The sequence below is a fragment of the Anticarsia gemmatalis genome, chromosome 29, assembly GCF_050436995.1.
Source record: "Anticarsia gemmatalis isolate Benzon Research Colony breed Stoneville strain chromosome 29, ilAntGemm2 primary, whole genome shotgun sequence".
In the NCBI taxonomy this organism is placed as follows: domain Eukaryota; kingdom Metazoa; phylum Arthropoda; class Insecta; order Lepidoptera; family Erebidae; genus Anticarsia; species Anticarsia gemmatalis.
Window position 1 is genome coordinate 4,250,329 of NC_134773.1, and position 26,001 is coordinate 4,276,329.

Genomic DNA, 26,001 nt, shown 5'->3' on the forward strand with positions numbered 1-26,001 from the left:
TTTACGCTTCGATCGTGCTTACTATTCATAAATCGCGTTGAGTCATCGACATTTGAGAGCTCTACACTACACTCAAACGGAAGCCCACTCAAACAACTAGCCTTTTAAGCCGCCATTTTATTTTGTATTGCAGTATGAAAAATAAGCTTTAATATTGATTCTAACTAATAAAATAATAGGCAAATAACGTAGGACAACTCACACACGGTCATCTGATTTCAAACTAGCGAAGCTTGTACTATGGTAACCAAATAACTGATAAACATATTTATATACTTCTAAAAACGGGGAAAATTTTGACGCATTCTCTCTTATGTGACGCAAGCGATTTCCCGTTTTTATAACATTTTTCGTTGCTACTCCGCTCCTAATGGTCGCAGCGTGATGTTATATAACCTATAGCCTTCCTCAATAAATAGGCTATCCAACAGTAAAATATTTTTTCAATTCGCACCAGTAATTCCAGAAATTAGCGCGTTCAAACAAACAAACTCTTCAGCTTTATAATATTAGTATAGATTAGCATGGACTATAGATTCTAGCTAGGTAAAATGGCGGATATCGTGCAAAAGTCCATTAGTATCAATTAACTGTATTCAGTATCATTGATATCGATAAATATTCACGCGATACCAGTTACTGGGAACTGTTATTTTTAATGATATTGTTAGCTTTTTTTAGCTAGGGCGTTGACATAGGAACTTTTTAGACGTAAGATTTTTGTAACATAGGCGTTTTTCTAACAATTTTGACAACCGATAGCTCTGAAAATTTGATCAGCGCTCCTAGCGTAGTTCTTTAGAACAATTTTTCTTTTAATTTAGAATGTCAGATGCTCACTACTTTAATCTTTAATGGGTGTAAAATATTATTATGCACAATACGACTGTTATACCCGAAGTGGTAGGCAGAGGTACAAAGTCATGTCCGTTTCAGCATTAACATTAGTTTTATACATAATAGGGGGCGAGTCTATTGCCATATACCGGGCACGTTACTATTGAGAAATATTCTAATACTAGCTGACCCCGCAAACTTCGTAAGTATAACCTAACACCCGACTTTTGATAAAAAAATATTTTTTAAATTCATAAATCTTTTTTTTTTAATATCTTTTTCACCGTAAAAACCATCCCCGTCCTTCAAAAATAGTGAAATCGGTCCAGCCGTGATGGCGTGACCACTATAGCCTAGACCATAGGGGCAGTCCTTACGGTTTACTAGCTGACCCGCGCAACTTCGCTTGCGTCACATAAGAGAGAATGAGTCATAATTTTCCCCGCTTCTGTAACATTTTTCACTGGTACTCTGCTCATATTGGTCGTATCGTGATGATATATAGCCTATAGCCTTCCTCGATAAATGGACTATCTAACACTGAATTTTTTTTTCAAATCGGACCAGTAGTTCCTGAGATTAGCGCGTTCAAACAAACAAACAAACAAACTCTTCAGCTTTATAATATTAGTATAGATTGTAAACTAACCCTAACTCTCGATCAGTGACTCACGTTTTCAGATATACATCTATCAGCAATTGAACCGCGCGGTCAAGCATGCAATGGACATTATTCACTAATAATTTGTATTTTACACGATATGCTTTATGAATCAGACGTTGTTATATTTCAGTCAAATTACTTTTAACATATAAATAACTAGATGACCCGCGCAACTTCGCTTGCGTCAGCTAAGAGAATGAGCCAAAACTTTCCCCGTTTTTGTAACATTTTTCGTTACTACTCCGCTCCTAATGACCGTAGCGTGATGATATATAGCCTATAGCCTTCCTCGATAAATGGACTATCTAACACTGATTTTTTTTTCCAAATCGGACCAGTAGTTCCTGAGATTAGCGCGTTCAAACAAACAAACAAACAAACAAACAAACAATCAAACAAACAAACTCTTCAGCTTTATAATATTAGTATAGAAGTATAGATAATTTATATTTTACACGATATGCTTTATGAATCAGACGTTGTTATATTTCAGTCAAATTACTTTTAAATAGCAATAGTTAAGTAGTTTAAGCATTTCACTCTGAAACTAATCTAGTGGTCGATGTTTCGAAGCCAAGGCAACCCACCAATAACTTTTTCAATTGATATGTGTATTAGAAATAATGATTTAGAAGGAAAACATCGTGATGTAACCCTGCATATCTGAGAGTTCTTAAAATCCCCTACCGGCTGTTTATTCGCGTGGTGGTCTCGAGACCTGGCTCCTGAATGCAGGAAGATACTCTCGCCCAGCAGTGTAGCCAAGGCTATTATTCAAAGATATATTTAGAAAATAATAATTATTTAAAACTAATTATCATATTTCTAACGAGATATGAGGAAAATCAGCTTTAAAATAGAATTCATAAATAAATAATATTATTGGACAACTCACACACGGTCATTTGATTCCAAACTAAGCAGAGCTTGTACTATAACCAAATAACTTATATACATACTTATATACTTCTAAATACATACATAAATAGATAAATTGACAACCAGGCTCAGAACAAATACTTGTGCTCATCACACAAAGTATTGTCTCGGGTGAGATTCGAACCCACCACACGCGGCGCTACGGTCATTACGACGAGGTGACCACTATAACCACTGCGCCAAACGTGCAGTTACTGTTAAAAATAAGCAGTGCTATTAAAAAAAATACTTACTGTCTTAAACCCTCTGTACATAACTCTAATTTCTTGTTTAGAGAACTTCGTCTGCCGGCACAGCTCCTCCAAGGCCACCGGTATTGGCTTAGGAGTCCTACTCGGCTCCAACTCGTACGCATGCTCCTCAACAGGGGATTCCGGTGGGGTAGCCATATTTATTCAAAATAACCACCAAACACCAGTTATAATTCTCTAAATATCATTATAATTTTGAATAAAAATAGCAGTTATAATAACATGCTAGTATCAACTGCTATTTTTTAGCTGTGGTGGTTTTGACAGATCATTTTGGCGGGAGTTTTGACAGTTCGCGATCTGGATGGGCAGGATTTCGGTTCTGAAACAAAAGAAAAATACGTAAGACTGGAGTTTTGATATTTTTTTTTATTGAAATTTGATATTATTTCACTATGGCTGGATTTGCTTTATCTTGTCGCAATTATCTTAGAGCCCGTAAAGCTGTAAATCTAGCCTAATTCATAAGCAAACGTAACTATGGTTAAACGACTACTAATTTCAGTCAAAACTTACAGGATGATAGATTGTAAAAGAAGAAATATTTAAACGGTCATAAGCGTTTTAGTTTCTGCCTACCTATAATAGAAAAGGCGTGATTTTATGTATGTACCTATGTATGTAAGTATGTATGTATGTGATCATAAGTTAGTATTCATGTACTATAACAAAGCGATATTTGATTGAAAACCATTCTTTTACGTTTTTCTACCTATATTACTAAACCAATGAAGCCGAACTTGAAGCTAGCGATAGCTTAATATTACAGTTACGAAATAAGTCCTCATTTTTACACGAAAATGCCTCTATACAATCAAAATCAAAGTAAAATGCGTGCCTATGCGTGTGAAAACATTCTAAATGCTCTATGGAGAGAGGTTAATGGCCGACATACCGTAGGTCATGGCACTACTTCGATATTTGGCATCGCTACATGGAGACGTACAAAATATTATTTAAAACACATTTATTTAGTATTTGGGCAAAAAAATCGGTCTCGGTTGTTGTCAATTAAGATAACAGTCGTTAAGGCCACGTCTGAGGCCGGCTTGAACAACTTTGACACTAGGTTGACCACTAACCGTACGATAAGAAGAAGCTTTAGCATGTGCGTCAGGAATTATCCATAATTACCTGTTATTATAGATAATTACCGATTGCTTACATTTACCGTAACATATATTATATATATACCTATATATCAGTCTAGCCTTTCTTCCAAGCTATGTTGGAGTCGGCTTCCAGTCTCGCCGGATGCAGCTGAATACCAGTGTTTTACATGGAGCGACTGCCTATCTGACCTCCGCAACCCAGTTACCTGGGATAACACGATACTCTTCGGTAAGACTGCAGGTTGTCAGACTTTCAAGCTTCTGACTACTGTTTACGACTGTCAAAGATCTTCGAAATTGACAGCCGGGACCCACAATTTAACGTGCCTTCCGAAACACGGAGGAACTCGATATGTATAAGATGGTCATCCATCCACAAATCAACCTCGGCAAGCATGGCTTAACCTCAGAGATCGACCCGTGCGGCTGTTGTTAACTAAGCCATAAGCCATTTACCGTAACATATGCATGCATAAAGACTAGCTGACTGGTAGTCCCGTAGTATTTCTGTACCCCAGTATCCGTCAGCCAAAGTTAAATGTATACTACCGTTGAATGACACAACGATTAGTCAAAATAATTAATTAATGAGTATCGCTGGCATCATTGAGTGCAGGTGTGTGTGCGTCTGCCAGCACTAAAATAACTGTGTAATACAACAACTGTGACTAGAAGACGTTTGTAATTTAAACTGTTATTGTGACTGGTAAACTATCTGAAAGTTATTTGTAAGGTAGAAAACATGTATGTATATCAATCAATCAGCTAGACTTTCTTCTAACTATGTTGGAGTCGGCTTCCAGTCTCACCGCATGCAGCTGAATACCAGTATTTTTCATGCAGCGACTGTCTATCGGACCTCCACAACACAGGTAGATAAGGCTAGTTGTCAGACTTTCAAGCATCTGACTACTGGTAAAGATCTTCGAAAATCGACAGATCCTACTCATATTATAAATGCGAAATTTTGTGAAAATGTATGTACGTATTACTAAGTATGTATGTATGGATGTTTGTTACTCTTTCGCGCAAATACTATTGAACCGATTACGATGAAATTTGGTATATAGGTAGCTGAAGATCCAGAATAACACATAGGCTTTTTATCTCGGAGTTACCAAGGGATCGGGATTTACACGGGTAGGGTTTCCATGCGGACGAAGTCGCGGGCGACCTTTAGTTATTAATATGTATTCTAAGTATAGCTTCGCGGTTGTCAGAGGTATACAACATTCAGAATTTAGAACATCAGTGACCCGCAGACTTATGCAGCTGACGGAAACGGATTTTTTTTTTGGACATAACTAAGAACTATAAATGATAATTAAGACATATCGTGCATGCCAAGGGTCTCTACTCAATTGTCGGAATAAACTTTTTTGCCGCGACACAACTTGCGTATAAAACTCTTTCTTCGTTGAGTTAGCGGTTAGCCTAGTACAATATGTTGTAGAGTTTTCAAAACCATATAGAACTCAACTTTGTTGTAAAGACGGAGCAACGGTTTTTTAAACCGAACAATCAGCCTAGCCTTTCTTCCAACTATGTTGGAGTCGGCTTCTAGTCTAACCTGGTGCAACCTGGATACGTACCAGTATTTTACATGGAGCGACTACCTATCTGACCTCCACAACACAGTTATCTGGGTTATAACACGATACCCTTCAATAAGACTGGTTGTCAGACTTTCATAGCTTGGACAGTCGTTAAAAGTAGTCAGATTACTGTAATCGACTGTCAAAGATCTTTGAAAATGACAGCCGGGACCCACAATTTAACGTGCCTTCCGAAACACGGAGGAACTTGATATATGAAATGGTCACACATCCATAAAACAACCTCGGCAACCATAGCTTCAGAGATAGATCCGCGCTGTTGTTAACTAAGCCACGAGCTATGTATAACAAAAATTTGCAATTTGACAAAAAACATGCAAATAAATTGTAAAAATAACTTCAGTTATTCTCACCGGACTCTTATTCTATTATTGAAATTGAATTGCACGAAAATATTCATTTTTTTTTCAGTCTGGCAACTCGCCAAGCGCGGGAACTCGGTCCAAACGGAATAATTCTTTTTTCACAATGTGTTTATCTGTTTTTTAGATGTTTGCAAATATTGAAGGAAATACATGCGTCAAAATGATTCTTTGTGGTTCTGATTCATATTGGCGCCTGTCTTTGGGTCTAAATAATTACGTGTAAACACGTCGTAATTTTCGGAAGGCACGTTAAATTGTGGGTACCGGCTGTCATTTTCAAAGATCTTTGACAGTCGTTAACTGTAGTCAGAAGCTTGTAAGTCTGACAACCAGACTTGCTTAGTATCGTCCGAGTTTCCATATTTGAGAAGGCACGTTAAATTGTGTGCTGTAATATTCAAAGATGTTATGACAACCGTTACCAGTAGTAAGAAGCTTGAAAGTCTTACAGAAGAGTTTCGTGTTATAACCCAAGTAACTGGGTTGTGGAGGTCCGATAGGCAGTCGCTAGTCGGCAGTCCATGTGAAATACTGGTATTCAGCTGCGTCCGATGAGACTGAAAGCCGACTCCAACATAGTTGGAAGAAAGGCTAGGCTGATGATGACTTTTTTACCCATTACTGTCCAACTGCAGGGCGAGGGTCTCCTCCCAAACGAGGGAGAGGTATTAGGCCTTGAGTCCACCACGCTGGCCAAGTGCGGGTTGGGGACTTTGCATGCCCTTAATAAATCGCGAATTATAGTAAGTATAAAAGATTCAAATCTTAACTTTTAAACTCTCGCGTTGCATGTTTAATGTATAATAGAATACGGGAATTAACGCGAACACGCATTTTACCTTAAAATGCCTAACGTTTCGGCGCAGGTTGCACTCGCCGTGGTCGCTGGCTGACGGCAACCTGCACTGGTAAAATGCGTGTTCGCGTTAATTCCCGTATTCTATTATACATTAAACATTCAAATCTAGCTTGAAAATGAATCAAATCATGGCTAGAAAATCAATTTACGGCCAAAATCATTCAATATTTCGTGCTTCATTTCGTTGGACTACAGTACCTAGTTTCACAAACGGGTATTGGAACCTAAAACTTGTTAATTGGAAGCCGTGATTACATCCGTTGTGCAGTAAGCAATTAACTTTGTGATGACGTAGGCTCGGTACAATGTAAGTAGAACTCTGTGACCCGTGAGTTTGTTACAAATATTATTTTATCGTTTAAGTAATGATTTAAGTTAAGGTTAGGCTTTCGTTTGGTTCTTTGTTAATTTTGCGAGTGATTTTCATCTTTTTGAATGACATTCTGACTATTTTAAAGTTAAAAATAGCATTTAAACCGTTTGGAAATAATGTAGCTTTCTGTGAATATAAAAATTTCACATGGAAATCATATTTCATAGTTCTGTTAATGCCTCATTAATATATTCATTATAGTTAGACATAGTTACAGCCTATGAATAAGAATCGGGTAACCTATCTGCTAGATAAAGTTGCAGCAAATGCAAACTGTCAGAATTCCACCACCAGGGGCTATCACGTATCTCAGTTGACAACTAATGTATGTACGTCAAATTGATAGTCACTATTCAGTACATTGCTGCTTTGACGTAACGTGTTAATCACTGCAATCGAAGGAAGAAAACAATGTACAGCACAGTGGCTTTCAAATAGCTGTCAAGGAGGCACCCATAGCCAGTTGCGCTCACCGGTCGGTAAACGATCTGTGGGTTAAGCAACCGTTGGCGCGGTCACTCCATAGATGGGTGACCGCATAGTGGTATTTGAACTGGGCGTCTCCGTGCTTCGGAGGGCACGTTAAAAGTAGGTCACTGTTGTTATGTACTACGATAACAGTCGTTAAGCCACGTCAAAGGCCTTCGGGCGGCTTGAACAACTTTGACCCTAGGTGGACCATTAACCATACGATAAGAAGAAGAATGGCTGTCAACTGAGATATGTGTTCAAAAGTGTTGAAAACGATACTTAAGATAGCTAAAAAGGTGTCAAGAGTAAAGAAACTGTAGTTTCCGCCTTTTCCCTTAAGATCAAAGCGTAGTACTACAAACGAATCATGATTTTAAATCGCCTCCCTTAAGCAACATCGTAAAAAATAAAAAAAAAATACAAACAGTCCGTGTAAGCAAGCTTTTATTAAAAAAGGGTACCGTTTTACGACCTCTTTCGATCGGATACACGCTCAATGTTGTGCAATAACACCAATAATGTATATTGTGGGTGGCAACACTGAGAAAAAATATTACTTTTTTTTTCTTTAGCTAAGAGTATTGGTCTCGGATTATATTTTTTACCTGTGGTTGTATAAAAATGGTTCCTAAGCGATTGGATTTTTTTATGTGAAATAAATATTGATTTTCAGGTGTATTTTTATTATTGCTGATCACGATATCCTGGGTAAGCTAAGTGGATTATTTCATTAGTAATTCTCAATCGCATTGAAGCGATAGCAAACAAAATAAATGCGGGCGAAATAAAGTCTGTCTGCCCGTTTCATCTTACGTCTAAAACCACTGAATGGATTTGGATGAAATCTATACTAATATTATAAAGCTGAAGAGTTTGTTTGTTTGTTTGAACGCGCTAATCTCAGGAACTACTTACTGGTCCGATTTTAAAAAATCTTTCAGCGTTAGATAGTCCATTTATCGAGGAAGGCTATAGGCTATATATCATTACGCTACGACCAATAGGAGCAGAGTAGCAACAAAAAATGTTACAAAAACGGGGAAAATTTTGGCCCTTTCTCTCTTATGTGATGCAAGCGAAGTTGCGCGGGTCAGCTAGTTTTGTATAAAGCTAATTTGAGACGTTAGAAAGTACATAGAATAGTTTTTATTTCGAAAATCTCACGGTAAAAATGCGGATAAGTCACATAGCTATACTCCGTACAGTCTGTCTATACGTGTGTAGTCCGGTCTGCTATTAAGAAATATTATAATATATTTTAAAACACACTCATAGTATCTCTTTAAACGACCCGGTAATCGATCCCAAACCTCATGACGAGCAGTCGGATACACAAACCACGCTACACAGACAAATATAACAACAAAATGAAGCTCAGAAAATGTACGCATTTCAAATCTTTGCTACATAAATACAAGCTTTTAAAATTTAAAACATGAAACGAGCGATTACAATCACACGCGCATTTGAGTTGAACTGTCGTTTTTGTTTGTACATATTAAGTCGGGGAAAAAGTCTTTTCGCATTATAGTATGTATGAACTTGTAATAAAATCTTTTCTCTACACAAAAAAGCTCGATATTTGTGTACCTCACGAGCTCACTGAAAGAAACCCAATGAACCATGTACTCATTTGTGATTCTTGAAGCCGAAGAGATTTTATTACAAGTTCATACATATTATAATGCGAAAAGACTTTTTCCCCGACCTAATACATAGTGTAGAGCTAGGTGTATTGTGTGATTTTCTTCAAATCTTTTTGCATTTGGGCCCATTTTTCGAATGTATTTATGAAAATATTTTTTAATTATTACATATGTTTTATTTATGAAGGAATAGAGTTCAAGCCCAATATTGCTACACTAAAAAAATGTCTTAAATGAAAGCTGGAAAAGTTTACTGCATTAACAAAAATTAATTGAAAATTCGACACCCAAAAAAACTCAAAGTCTAGCGTAACACGATAAAAATCTATACCTAATAGGTTTACCAGCAAAAAAATAATACCTACATTATAAGCATAACCTTCACGGTCGCTGAACACTGGCCTTTACGACACATTCACATTTAAAAAAACATACATAAAGCGATGTAATGGCGGGAGACTTCGAAAAGTTACGCGCCATTTTGAAATGTCAACAGCTGATAATTAAAATCGTTATCTTTCCACGTGAAACGCTTTGAATGGATGTTTTTAATCTGTTATGGGTTATTTAAAAACCTTTTTGGGTTTTAGGGGTTCGGGGTTGAATTTAGTAGCTGGATGTAAAATAAATATGGTGGTTAAAAATACTGAGACTGCTTTTTTGTTCGGAAGTAAGGGAATATCCATGATATCTTTGAAGTTTTTGAAAGGGAAATATGGACTAAATATCTTAATATAATAATTATTAAAACGTGCTAAATATGACTATGGCGGGCTAATTGATTAATCGTTGGTAAAGAGCTTGATTAGACGAGAAATCAAGAGAATCGAAAAGTCAATATTTCACATGCGACTGTCTTTCGGAACTCCACAACACAGTTACCTGGGTTATAACACGATAGGTACTCCTCGGTAAGACTGGGTCAGACTTTCAAGCTTCTGACTACTGTTAACGACTGTCAAGCCTTGTAAATTACAGCGGGGGCCCACAATTTATAAACCTTATGAACTCGTTATGTATAATATGGTCACCCATCTACCGACAAACCTTGACAAGAGTAGCTTAACCTTAGAGATCGATGAGCGCGGGTGTGGTTAATAAGCCACGAGCTTTTACAGAGTATATCAAAATATGAATTTTGTAAACCACTTCTTAAGATAAGGTGGTACGTATGATACGTGAAAATTTGAGTATATTTTTATTTCTTATACAGTCATATTATTTTGCTAAAAGATTACTATAGTAATATACGGTTAATAGTACCAAATGTTAACTTTTATAAGGGAAATAAAATCTATACTTTATCACTCTGGTATAGGAATAAAAACGTTACGGCCTGTAATTCTGAAAAATATGGCCTGAAAGAGAAGGTACAATAATGTTTTCTTGATAAAGAAATGATGTACTGAAATCGGTATATTAGTTCGGGGAAAAAGTCTTTTCGCATTATAGTATGTATGAACTTGTAATAAAATCTTTTCTCTACACAAAAAAAAATCTCGATATTTGGGTACCTCACGAGCTCACTAAAGAAACCTAATGAACCGTGTACTCATTTGTGATTCTTGAAGTCAAAGAGATTTTATTTCAAGTTCATACATACTATAATGCGAAAAGACTTTTTCCCCGACCTAATATAATAATACGCCTGTTTTAGGCAGAGGTGTATAAAATACACTGACGTTTCGCCATTAACAATGTTAGTACCATGTAATAGGGGGCGAGTCTATTGCTATATACAGGGCACGTAACCAAACTCCGGACTACTATTGATAAATATTTTAATAGCTAGCAGACTGGACCGACTTTTTCCGAGTATAGTACAATTTTATCTCGTTGATTCCATTCCCTTGGGAATTTTAATCCCATCGATCCCATACAAACCTTGTCCCGACAGTTACAAACATATAAAAAGAATATCCAGTTTAGTTTAGTTGTTGAAAAGTTATTCATTTCATTGATTCATTTTTATTTTAGTAAAACCAAACTAACTAACTATTTATACACTCTAAGCCAATAGGTTTATCGGAAAAATATAGATTCTTTATTCGGCCTGGACACTCCATATTTAGTTAAAGTTTCTAACTAGGCTAAGATATTTTCAGACTACCGGAGGAGTCTATTTTAGCCATATTTAGGTTTTCTATCGATTGCCTAACTTTCTTTCTAGAAGGTTCCACCACTTATAACGTAAGTTGAAATAGATAACATCGTCTGCCTAGCCTTTCTTCCAACTATGTTGGAGTCGGCTTCCAGTCTCACCGGATGCAGCTGAATACCAGTATGTTACACGGAGCGACTGTCTATCTGACCTCCACAACACAGTTACCTGGGTAACACGATACCCTTCAGTAAAACTGGTTGTCAGACTTTCAACAATAATTAGGTGAATTCGGTAACATATCCCCTAACTTCGATATGAGGCCCCTAAAATCATTAATGACCGTATTTTCTAATACTAACAAAAATATATCTGCTATGTTTTTATCTTACCTCTATGTGAAAATATATTTTCATTTTTAACAAATTAAAAAGATCAAAAAAGCTTGCATACAAAGTTTCATTTCCCGTTTCATCTGTTTCGGGGCTAATTTATTAAATAAAACGTAGCCTACGTATAATCCGAAAATCTTCAACTATCGTCATACTAAATTTCATGAAAATCGGTTTAACAGTTTACCCTTAAAACTATAAACACAAACTTCCTTATTCTTACCCATGGATTAGAACAGATATTTGGACTTAAATACTCTATAATCCATAGAAACGAAAACTTTTAAAAACCCATAACTCAACAAGCGAGGCAAAAACCTCATAACTTCCGCGCACCCATCGTAATCCCGACCTTGGTCGACTGCCTTAACCTTAGCTATACGGAAACTACAAGAATAGTAACACAATAAATAAAATGTAGATCATCAAAGATTATTTCGGGACTATTAAACTGTATTTTATTTCAGACAGAAGGCCGAAGTTGTTTGATTGGAGTACGTTATTTAAGTTTGTATCTCTGAATATAGCTACAAGCCGCTATGTAGAACATAAAAATATCAATATAGGACGCGTTAAAGAGCTTTGGCCTGAATATAGTAACGAGCCGCTTCAAGATGCAGAAAGCGAAAAACAAAAAAAATACTATACGCTGAGTATTATTTATAACGAGCTGTCTTTAAGAAAGCGATTTAACAAACCTACTTCGCGTTATTAGACTGTGGGGATCAGAATGTACTAAAAAACCGCTTCTCAAGTGTAATATGGCTCGCGCCAAATATCTTTGTGCGTCTGAATAAAGCAGCAAGACGCTGTGAAGAATACGAGTAAAATAAGACTAAAATATGGAGAGCGAAAGCACGTCGTTGTTACGTCTCCGTCACACGCACTCCGCGTATACGTCTACTGTATTTATATTTCGTCTTCTATACAGCGAATTGATGCTGTATTTAGATACACAAAGTTATTACTTACTCCACTAAAATAAACATAAACAAGGAGATGTCAGAATTAATGGACATCGCAATTGTAAAATCATCCGTTTTCTAAAAATCTCGTTTTTAATTTAACTTCCTTATAGCCGCTTGTCGCTATATTCAGACGCATAAAGGTTAATAATGTGAACTAGTTTTGACTATACGTAAATGTTAAAACCAAACTGCTTTTAAAAACCTAAATTATTATTTAAATTAGCACTTTTTTAGCGACCAAACCTAAAACAAGATTTGTCCCACACAAGCACTTTTTTATCTAGATATTGGCTAAATTTGCTGAGCTAGTTATCTCATTGTAAGCGAAATTAAAGTGCTAAAAGTCCTCGAACGAATTTTCAGGTTATATGGAGACATTGGTGGATTTAAAAAGGTATTTTTTCCAACACCCGAGGAGTAAGTAAGATGGCAAAGGAAATACATTCGTGTGTTGCAACCCAGGTAACTGTGTTGTGGAGGTCAGATAGACAGTCGCTGCATGTACAATACTGGTATTCAGCTGCATCCGGTGAGACTGGAAGCTGACTCCAACATAGTTGGAAGAAAGACTAGACTGATGATGATGTTATTGAAATATGGACCTTGGATAGCTTTATCAGAATACGGCCCCTAGCGCCATTTTAAAAGTATATATACCAAGGCCTTGTATAAACATTAGCGTATAAAAATAACATATTTTTAGCATGTCAAGTGCTTACTCTCGTTGCAGACGGCAAAAAACATAGATCAAATTTTTGGCATTACTACCAATAGTAAATATGATACAAATAAATAATTATCATTGCACAACTCACACACGGTCATTTGATTCCACAAACTAAGCAGAGCTTGTACTGTAACCAAATAACTGATAAACATACTTTTATACTTCTAAGTAAAATAAAATATTAAACTACACTTTGAAAACCAGCATAAGGGAGCTCGTGGTTAAATAGCCGCGCGGATCCCTCAGGTAAAGTAACGTAAAGTAACTTGACGAGGTTGTTCTGTGGATGGGTGACCATTTCTACCGAGTTCCTTTGTTTTTCGTAAGGTATGATGAATTGTGCGTCCTGACTGTAATTTTCAAAGATCTGCGTGTGATGTCAGAAGCTTGAAAGTCTGACAACCAGTCTTACTGAAGGGTAATAAGGGTATCGTGTTATAACCCAGGTAACTGGGTTGTGGAGGTCAGATAGACAGTCGCTGCAATAAATACTGATATTCAGCTGCATCCGGTGAGACTGGAAGCTGACTACAACATAGTTGGAAGAAAGGCTAGACTGATAGTCGGTAAGACTGGGAAAGTTCGAATAATACTTATAAATTTTTAAGCATAATATTTTGTACAAAATATGCTTTGCTTATTAATAAAATATTATCTTTCATGGAACGATCGTTTAAATGTATGTATTTATAAATAATTGCGATAGACCGTAGTATCTGGTATGCAATTATAACAAGGCGATCATTAAAATAATATCAAACCATAGAGAAGGAAGTATTAGTTTTTAATTGCTGTTTAAATTGTAGTGTAGATGTCAGCAATAAAGTTTTTTTTTAATACCTTATTTTTATGTAAAAAAAATATATTTGCCGATATATTATTATTAAGTTTCTTTGACTATCTCTTTTTAGTTTCTACTTATTGCCGCGCCTGAGGTCTCGAGTTCGAATCCTGGGCCGTGGCAAAAAGTATTTTCTGAGATTTCTGTTAAAAATTCTTAGATAACGGAGTTAGGAAGTTGAGCTCACTGGTCGTGTCGGTTTAGCAATACCACCGGACTATGAGAATGAAGGAAAAGAGAGTGTACCTGTGTATTGTGCACACACTTGGACACTATAAACAAAGTCCTGCACCTGGTTTTAGTGAAACTGGCCGCCGCAGTGGAAATCGACTAGGAGGACATTAATAATAATTGACATTTCATTTATTTGAATAAATCATCAAATAACTAAATAAATACATTGTATCTGTATAATATTAGGTCATGGAAAAAGTCTTTTCGCATTATAGTATGTATGGACTTGTAATAAAATCTTTTCTCTACGCAAAAAAGCTCGATATTTGGGTACCTCACGAGCTCACTGAAAGAAACCTAATGAACCGTGTACTCATTTGTGATTCTTGAAGCCAAAGAGATTTTATTACAAGTTCATAAATACTATAACGCGAAAAGACTTTTCCCCGACCTAATTTACCTATATAAAAATGAATTGCTGTTCGTTAGTCTCGCTAAAACTCGTAAACGGCTGGACCGATTTGGCTATTTGGTCTTGAATTATTTTTGGAGTCTAGAGAAGGTGCATAAGGTTAATAAATATGAAAATGCTCGGTATTAAATAAAAAGAAAAAAGCGTGAGCAGAGCTGCGCGGGTCAGCTAGTTATAGATAAATTAGAAATGCCCACCAGACCACAGTTGCAAATTTTTATCTTTCAACAAATATCAAATGCAACTTTTTATTATTTTGCAAACTCGGGACTCGTTAAATGGTGAGAAATATGGCCGAATAATTCCATCCTCTGGGGTGACATTTATTTTAGTTGTATTTTATAGTCCTCTCGGGGATAGGGGCTGTATTTCTAAAGTCTAGCTATTTGACTCGTGGGATAAGCTATACTACGAATATACAAACGGCCCCGGATTCGCCCGAATTTAAATGTTATTAAATTTAAAACCTGAATGGCTCTATATTGGTGAAAACTGCATGTAGATCCGTTATTACTTACGTAGCTTATAGTTATAACACGGGATAAATAAATAATTAATATTTCATGTTTAACTTACTGCTAAATCTAAGGCGACACACCAATGACTTTACCCAGCAGGGTTGGATTTTGTACTATAATTATAGTATTTATACTATAATTTCTCCCTTTGTACTATATACTATCCACATCTAAGGATAGTAGGTACGGTAAAATACTATAATTTTAAGTTAGTGAATTTTCCCGAATTTTAGTTTTATTTGATACTAGCTGACCCGCGCAACTTCGTTTGCGTGTATCCCGCTACTTCGACAAATACAGTCAACGCACCAACACATATTGGATACTAATTTTCAATTCACAATAACTTCTCTTTCCCTTAACCGCGTTTAAAATATTAAAATGTTTTTTGGTTTCTGTGACTCTTCTTTGATCGCCCCCCCTATCAGTTTTTGGAAAAAATATTTAAGTAATGTACAGATTTTTTTTTGTCTTATATGTATAGATCAAAGTCGCCGGCCGATCACGGTATCACGGTACGGATCACGGTACGGGCCGGTCGATCGCGGCCGGCCCGTACCGTGCCGCAATACTAATATCGTGATATCTCCTAAACTATATGTCTAAATAACACACTGTAAACTGCAAAAATAATCTAAATTAAATGCTCGTGATGATGAACTTACTTATTTTGATAAGGATATATGTATTATTGGTTATATCACCAGTTAAACATCACCCAACGAATTAAATGTTTTTTTAATACAGAAAAGTAGTTTTTGTGACTTAAATAAAAAAGCTGGATATATGTCATCGCGGACTTTTTTGTAGAACTAATAAAGACCAATGTTTTTGCTTTACATTGTTCTTACTTGTATCCAACGGTATAAGCGGCGCACGCACAAATGCAATCTTCAATTAGATTTTTTTTCTGACTTCTTGGACATAAATCGCTATAACTCAGCTAATATAGTTTCAATGTATTTCAATTATATATAAAAACCTGTCGGAGAAAATACTCTTTCTATTAGTGAAAACCGCATCAAAATCCGTTGCGTAGTTTTAAAGTTTTATGCATACGAAGGGACTACAGACAAAATGGGCGACTTTGTTTTATACTATGTAGTGATAAATATTTCGATCGTGCGTGAATCCGACCGAATTCTGATCACAATTAGGTATAAAATTAAAGTAAAACAACATTAGTAGACTAATATTCTTACAAAATAACCAAAAATCATTGCGATAGCATTTTCCGTTAAAAAAAATTGCGACACTTCTCATTCACGCAGTGAAATTAGTTTGTTTTACACATTTTTTGTATCGGATTTTAAAAAGGCTTGCTTCTGTGTTTAATGCTGAAACACAATTATTGATTTTAATGACTAAATAATAAGGTTAATTCAAAATAATGAAAGTGTACTATAATTTTTTCGTAAATACTATCCTTTTAATTTTTCTGTACTATCTTTTTCAACGTACCTACATCCAACCCTGTTACCCAGTGACATGTGTGTTAGAAACAATTATCACTTGTTATAACGGTGATAAAAACATCGTGATGTTATTGTATTATTTATTTCCCGGGTCTATTTTATGTTAAAATGTATCTTAATAGCAGCCCGGAGGTTGGTAACGTGCCCGCGGTATATGGCTAGCTCGCCCCCTATTACATGGGACTAACATTGTTAATGGCGAAACGTGGATCTATTTCATATACCTCTGCCTAGTGCCTAAACCTTCGAATATAACAAGCGTAATTACGTATGTATTTCTGCCTACTTCATTTTGTGAAACGAGCGAGATGTTAAAATTTCTTTGATGTCCACCAAATACGTCCTTTCAGTAATTATATTCTTTAAAAAGGTTAAGTATGTACTTGAAAACAAGCATGTATGAAAAAAGCAAAAAATGTATTTTAAATTATAAAAAGGGACTGTAAAACAAGTGTGTATTAGAAATAATGATCACTTGTTATAACGGTGAAGGAAAACATCGTGATGTACCTAACCGGTTTCTGAGGTAGATTTAGCGGTAGTTTATCTATTCAATAGCGTTTAAACTCATATAAAAAAACACTTTTGAATAGATCAACTACCGCTAAATGTACCTCAGAAACCGGGGGTTAGTACCTAAATAAAGCATTAAACATTATATCTTTTACAATTTTCTTTTAAAAAGATATCATTTTATGCTAAATTTACTAACCCCCGTTTCTGAGGTACATTTAGCGGTAGTTTATCTATTCAAAAACGTTTTTTATATGAGTTTAAACGCTATTGAATAGATAAACTACCGCTAAATTTACCTCAGATACCGTGGTTACTAAATAAAGAATTAAAAATGATATCTTTCTAAAAGAAAATTGTAAAATAATTTCGATAAAAACATACCGGAAAAATATCGCCGATCTTTTCCGAAGGCAGCCGAACTTTGCCGAAGATTTCCGAAACTATCATAGCAAAACACTAAAGTCTAGTTAGTTAATCAAAATTGTTATTACTATGAAGCAAGAAGTTTTTATTTTATATCTTTACGAGCATCTTGAAGTTATTTTTTATTGTAAAATACTTTGTTTATCATTTTTATAAATATTTTTCATCTGTCAAAAATATGAGACTGCCGCGTTTTTTGCAACTAGGTTAGGATGGCGCAGGAATCTTTCATTATGCCACTCTGCCAATACAAAATTGGGACGAGACGATCGACTTAGAATTGTTTCAATCGATAACATGCAATGACTTAATGTATAATAGAATACGGGAATTAACGCGAACACGCATTTTACCTTAAAATGCCTAACGTGTCGTTTTGTTAATTCCCGTATTCTATTATACATTAAACATGCAACGCGAGAGTTTAAAAGTTATGAATGCAATGACTTTCTAGCTTTAAAAATATTTCACTTAGAAAAGATTTTGCAATGCTTAATGCTTTTTTTATTGATTTAAATAGATTTTGTGAAGAGAATGCTTCCTATTTTATTTAGTTAGCATAGTATTTGATAGACTAATGCCCGGTTTCTGATTTCATTTAGTGATAGTTTATCTATTCAATAGCGTTTATTTTGTACGAGTTTAAACGCTATTGAATAGATAAACTACCGCTAAATGTACCTCAGAAACCGGGGGTAAATTTACAGTCTCTCAAAAAAAGCTTATTTTTATAGATTTTTTAACCCATAACTGTCCCACTGCAGGGCAAGGGTCTTCTTCCAAACGAGGGAGGAGTAAGTCTTATAGTCCACCACGCTGACCAAGTGCAGTTTACGGACTTGACATGCCAACAAGAAATGATTTAAGTTAAAAAAATATATGTTTGTCACTTTGTCATGTTATTGTTATTCATCATTGTTGAGGTTTAAATTTACGATTAAATACTTACTAAAGATAGAGTTAAAGATTTTAAATAACTATAATTAAAAGAAATATAGTAGCTTTAAAACCGTTGCAACATGTTTAATACGTCATGCAAACAATGCTTACTCGTGTTAGTTTAGTATTTAACATTCAAATCATCTAGCATCTAGCTAGAAACTTGCAAAGTTATGAGAAACATAACAATTTCCATTTTGATTACATTAATTCCAAGTCCCTAACCCGCACTTGGCCAGCGTGGTGGACTCAAGGCCTAACCCCTCCCTCATTACGGGAGGAGACCCTTGTCCAGCAGTGGGATATTAATGGGTTAAATTTATATATTTTATTACATTAATTTCCCACTAATATTATAAACTAACGACTCGTACGAATTTAATGGATTCAAAAGTTATTTTACGGAAAACGTTTACAATTTTTAAACATAAAACTTCCTCGTGCCTCCGTGGCGCAGTGGTTTAGGTCACGTCGCTACCATTGCGTCGGGAGGTCGTGGGTTCGATTCCCACACGGAACAATCACATGTGCGATCCACAAATAATTGTGTCGGTTCTGGTTGTACTTTGTGTCCGTTGTTTGTATGTTTGTAAGTCCCCGCGACACAAGAGCAATTCTTAGTGCGGAAGTTGTAAAAAAAGAGGATTAATGTATCTATTTTAAATATCTGCATCAAAATCCGTTGTGTAGTTTTAAAGATCTAAATGTATAACATAGACTGCGAAAGCGACTTTGTTTTATACTGTGTAGTAATACGAAAATAAGTCTGTCTGTCTGTATCTTCGTCTTGAACTGATTTGGATTGACTTTTGTTCAAAGATGGTTTGCCGAGAAAGAACGCACGCATGATTGTTATTTTTTCCGGATATTTCATGGGGACCTTTACGGGTAATCCTAGCCTACTTTAATTATAAATACGAAAGTTTTTAAGTATGGATGGATATACAATTATTCATATTATTATGTATGTTTGTTATTCTTTCACGGAATGCTACTGGATGGATTTTAATGCAATTTGATACAGTGATAGTTTATAACCTGGATTACACATAGGATACTTTTTCCCGGGATATCTTTTCGCGCGAACGAAATCGCGGGCGGAAGCAAATAGTTAATAAAATAGAATACACTAGGTAAGCAAGAAAACACGTTCTCAAAATTCGTTTTCGTGTCCAAATATTTATTTAAACCACGCGAATACCAACGACATTATTTGGCGGAATGCCACCAAAGAGTTCGCATGTTAATTTAATTTTCTAACTGTAAAGAGGTTTAATAGTTTTGGCGAGAATACGATGCGTGTTATGTTATCTGTGGTGATGAATTTGGCGGGAAAATGTATGTTGCTAGTAAAAATTAATTGATGCATTTGATTTATGTTTATTATAAAAGATAGAGGGTTTGTTTTTAGTCCATTGAAAAGTAACATTTTGGGTTGTGTTATTAAGAGGGCTTTTCTTATATTTAAAGACAACTCCCGCACTAGAAATATTGTTCTTGTGTCGCGGGGACTAATACAATGGACAAAAGTAGACCCGATATCTGTACTAGACCCGAAACAACTATTTCTGGATTGCATAAATATCTGTTAAGTTTGGGAATCGAACTCACGACCTTTCTACGCTCTAGTAGCGGCGTGGTGACCACTTAACCACTGCGCCATGGAGTTTTAAGTTCATAAAATCAAAATTGTTTTACTTCGCTCATAACAAACGTGTTCACTACGTCATAATCAAAAGAATCATAGTAATGTGACAATGTGTAGTGAGTGAGAGACTCCGATATAATGACATGACTTAGTAAACACGTTTTAAATGACACGAGTATAGTTTAACGTTAAGCAATCCGCTTGTCTTTGTATTACTATATTTTTTAATATTTTTTGCTTGAAAATACAATAAAAGTCATTATTCTTTCGTTTCAGTAGATTTTATCTTTTTATGACGTGTTCCAAGATGGCTAGTCGCGAAAGCTTTAAGATTTGTTGATTAGACTGAATAAACACCTTTCTTTGCGTTGCTTAATTTTTCTTACGTAATTATTATACTAATGGTCTAAAAACGAGACCCGATTAATGAAACTTGGCTGTCTGTCTGTCTGTCACTGGCCTGTGTCTTGCCTTTTTTATTAACTTTAAGGTGCAGCGCAGACGGCACACTTTTTGTGCGATCGAGTCTGTGTACTAATGTGGTAAAGTCTATTAAAAACTTAAACTTACCGGATTTTGTTTTTTCTTTAGACTCATACATGTCCAAACAGGAGCGGAATAAACAATACAGCACACTTCATCCCACATTTTTCTTTTTAAATGTCTATCATGATATTCTGCAGACTCGATCGCACACAAAAAGTGTGCCGTCTGCGCTGCACCTAAGCCTGTTGTCTCTTAAGGTGTAGCTAGAGGCGTATGAAATACGAGAAAAGCTCCGGGCTGTTGCTAATAAAATAATTAATAAATGAAATAATGTAATAGAAAATTATTAAACTGTACTCGTAAAAGTTTCATCCAAAATGCTAATGCTATGTCAAATATTTTGTTAATAATGTTGAAATTGAATTTATTACAGACTGAAACATTGTATTATGCACTCATTTGACACGAAAATACGACATAGTGACGTCACTTTGTCATAATTTGTATACTAAAATGTGTTTTTGACATTTCATAAAGAGAATCTGATTTGACTGATAGTCAATTTAAAATAATAAATAAATATCATTGTACAACTCACACACGTTCATTTGATTCCAAACTAAGCAGAGCTTGTACTGTAACCAAATAACTGATAAACATACTTATATACTTCTAAATACATACAACTAATTTATATTGCTGAATTTTACAATCTAATTTATATTGCTAAATTTTACAATCTATACCAATGAGTAAAATGTCTACCGGGTCTACTAAATAAGCTAGTAGGCTACAAAACTTAATAGCCGTTGGGGGCAATAGGCTAACTTTATTGAATTTGTAGCCGATATAATATCTAGAGCAGTTTGGCACTAAAATTGGCTAACATTGTGGCATTATTTATTGCCCAGACTGGTCCGGTCTGGGTTGTAACGATTTTGTATCTAGCTTCTAAATATAGTGGGCTAAGTTTTGTCTGTGGATTTGCCTATATTTTTGAGAAAGTGTAGAATAAGTTATTGTGCGACTTTTAGTTCGACACCCTGTCAAAATTCATTAATGATAGTTTTCTATTATTTTTATCTATGGTTACTAATCAAATCAAGTCTCACCGGATGCAGCGGAATACCAGTGTTTTACATGACACGACTGCCTATCTGACCTCCACAACACAGTTACCTGGGTTATTACACGATACCCTTTGGTAAGACTGGATGTCAGACTTTCAAGCTTCCAACTACTGTTAATAACTGTCAAAGATCTTTGAAAATGACAGCCAGGACCCACAATTTAACGTGCCTTCACACGGAGGAACTCGATATGTCACCTATCTACAGAACAACCTCGGCAAGCGTAGCTTAACATCAGAGAACGATCCGCGCGGCTGTTGTTAACTAAACGAGCTCCTCTACCGTTTGTTTGTTTGTTTGTTTGTCGTATGGTTAGTGGTCAACCTAGTGTCAAAGTTGTTCAAGCCGCCCGAAGGCCTTTGACGTGGCTTAACGACTGTTATCTTAGTAGACAACAGCCGAGACCGACTTTTTACGTGCCCTCCGAAGCACGGAGACGCCCGGTTCAAATAGCACTTTCACCCATCTATAGATGTAATAATCGCGCCAATGGTTGCTTAACCCACAGATCGTTTACCGACTGGTGAGCGCAACTAGCTATGGGCGTCTCTCCTCTACCGAAGGACCTTCTAGTCAATGAATAAATTACTAAACCAGTAAGAATAATCACAGATCTACCTTTTTTCTTATTAATAGACAGTCTTGGATTTCCCAAGACAATGATCCTTAGGTACAAATAGGGACGGCAACCGTTCTCACTTGGACTGAGACGTCCGTGCTTCCGTTCCGTCACACGCATTAAAACGTCTCTTGTATACATGTTTGATTTAGTAAGTTGTTGCTATATTTAGGCATATCCATACTAATATTATAAATGCGAAAGTAACTCTGTCTGTCTGTCTATCTGTCTGTCTGTCTGTCTGCCTGCTACTCAATCACGCCTAAACCACTGAACCAATTTGCATGAAATTTGGTATGGAGATATTTTGATATCCGAGAAAGGACATAGGCTATATATCATCACGCTACGACCAAAAGGAGCAGAGTACCAGTAATTCATGTTACAAAAACGGGGAAAATTCTGACTCATTCTCTCTTATGTGACGCAAGCGAAGTTGCGCGGGTCAGCTAGTAAAGTTATATGACGAGTAAAAGAAGAGTAATAGGTACCTATTTTGGAAATACTGAAGATAACTTGGAATATACATATATTTATCTAAATAAATATAAACGCCATTTGTATCTTTTAACCGTAAGTGAGACTTTTTAGGCAAGCATGAAATCTATGATTTAAATTATATGATTTTGCCAAATCTATATTTCACATCCTACTAATATTATAAATGCGAAAGTTTGCAAGCATGGATGCATGTCTGTTAGTCTTTCACGAAAAAATACTGGACGTATTTTGATTACATTTGGTACACTAATAGTTTTTAACCTAGATTAACACATAAGATACTTTTTATCAGCAAAAATCTTTTAGGCGAACGAATTCACAAGCTTCTGCCAGCTTATATTTTGATAATTTTACTTTGAACAAACATTCAAGCAAAACATATTGCCACCCCTACAGCAAGAGGTGTAAAAGTATAAATTTTTAAACACCACAAACACGGTGCATTTAAATTATTTATGAAAAACACACCCGGAATCAACCCTTACATAAAAACAGTATTTTAACATACGAGAAGAACGGGACTGTTATCTAATATTATAGGGGAATTAGTATTGAAAAGTACCTACTATGTCGAAATTTTAAACAAAATTATGAAAAAAAAAATTTCTTATCTTTTAAAAAAGACAACTCCCGCACTTTGAATTGCTCTTGTGTCGCGGGGACTTTTACAAACATACAAACAACGGACACAAAGTACAACCAAACCCGAAACAATCATTTGTCGATCGCACTAATAATTGTCCCGTGTGGGAATCAAACCCACGATCTCCCGACGCAATGGTAGCAGCGTGGTGACCTTAAACCATTGCGCCACGGAGGCAGTAATTTCAAGTCTGTATTTTAAAAAACTATTCTATAACTAAAGCGTTATCGATCCATGGAAATTGTTTGAGAGAACAATGCCAGGTGACTCAGTAGCTAGACAATGCACCACAACTGTCTGTTCCCAGGTTCATTAAATAATAATACCATTCTATACCGTAGAAATGATTGCATTGTGTAGTTTCAATCCAATTTGACTAGTTATTTAAATTTATAAGCTTCGTGGCCAAGTAACAATAAATGCGCGGATCGATCACTTGCCGAGGTTGTTGTGTAGATGGGTGACCATCTACATATCGAGTTCCTCAGGGTTTCGGAAGGCACGTTAAATTGAGGGTCCCGATTGTCATTTTTTAAGATCTTTGACAGTCGTTAACAGTAGTCAGATGCTAGAAAATCCGACAACCAGTCTTACAGAAGGGTATCGTGTTATAACCCAGGTAACTGGGTTGTGGAGGTCAGATAGACAGTCGCTTCATGTAAAACACTGGTATTCAGCTGCATCCAGTGAGACTGGAAGCCGACTCCAACATAGTTTGGAAGAAAGACCAGACTGAGGCTAAGTAACAACAGTAAAATTTTGTTTTATCGAAGACATAATTTTTGTATAAATAATCTATGATAGTTTTGGCGCGAAATTATTATGTCTATGGTGCTCTTATTTATTTGTTTTCCTTGTTGAGTTGTTGCCAGTATTTATAGTTTCGAGTTATTTGCTAATAATTTTGTAGTAGGAAGTAGTTTGTTACAAATGCGTGATAAATAATGGTTAAATTAAATGATTTTGTTGATTTTTGTTATTTTAGTTTTATTGGCTTTAAACCATACACCTTACTGCCTATTATATAAGCGAGTTATTTTGTTTTATATGTTTTTCACGGCTTAACTACTGAATAGATCGAGGTGAAATTTAGCAAATAGTATCGAAATTCCGCCCTAGCTAGAAAATTTCCTACATTTAGACTAGTATGTCAAGCATAAATAGGATAGGTACATGTGTGATTATCCGCTGAAATATCATCGTCTATCTTTTAATCCCAGAAACATAGTTTGAAAATCGTCACTTCGTATTATATTAAAGTCAACTGCCGAGTTCAGTCTGCCTGTTTACGCTAAACTCGAAATGTCCGAAACAGTTTTTCATACGGTTTTCAACAATCGATAGAGCGATTGCCAATAATTATGTAAGTATATTTTTGCTTTTAGTGTATAACTTGATAAGGTTTCTCCGGACCCGATTTAAGGCAAGCCACTAGTGAACAATTAAAAATACGACTGAAGTCACTGGTTAGTTACCATAAACCACTAGTTTACAAACTAAATACTGTTTACGTTCATAAATTAATGTCGGTGGTAATCTGATGCATATTAAATGATATTATTAACATAACTTTGTTCTTATAACATACGGTATTAGCGTTACTTAGAACTTTATCTGAGACTAGCTGTCACATGCGACTTTGTTCATAAAGAACAGATCGATTTTTACATAACTAGGTAATTATTTTTTTCCTTAGTTTGGAGGCCATCTTGCAAATATGTATTGTATTAATGTATGTTTGATACTACGGGTTTCTACCGCCATTACATGAAGATTTAGCTATTACGATATAACTAAGCCTCCGCTATCTGTCCGTCTCTCACCAGGCTGTATCTCATAAACAGTAATAGCTAGGAAGCTGAAATTTTCACAAAATAAGTATTACCGTTGCTTTTACTAACAAAAATTACTTAAAAAATAATTACGGGGGTCCCCATACAAAAACGTGTGAATTTTCATATTTTTTTTGGTACGGAATCTTTCTTGCGCGTTTCCGACTCGCACTTGTATATCTTGCAGAATAACACATTGTTATCTTTAACCAAAAATCCATACTAATATTATAAATGCGAAAGTAACTCTGTCTGTCTCTCTGCTACTCAATCACGCCTAAACTATTGAACCAATTTTGGTATAGAGATATTTTGATACCCGAGAAAGGACATAGGCTATATCATCACGCTACGACCAAAAGGAGCAGAGTACCAGTAAAAAAATGTTACAAAAATGGGTAAAAATTTCACCCATTCGCTCTTATTGGGCGCAAGCGAAGTTGCGCGGGTCAGCTAGTGGTTT

General features: G+C 35.7%; 1 protein-coding gene across 1 annotated transcript in view; it reads right to left on the reverse strand.

The window, feature by feature from the left end:
• The window catches only part of LOC142985125 (A-type potassium channel modulatory protein KCNIP1), a 50,042-nt gene that overhangs the window by 22,242 nt on the left and 1,799 nt on the right, over positions 1–26,001 (reverse strand). Inside the window, exon 2 of the mRNA XM_076133102.1 lies at positions 2,674–3,013. Within this exon, the coding sequence (XP_075989217.1) occupies positions 2,674–2,829 (156 nt within the window). The 5' untranslated portion in view covers positions 2,830–3,013. The remainder of the gene's footprint in view (positions 1–2,673; positions 3,014–26,001) is intronic.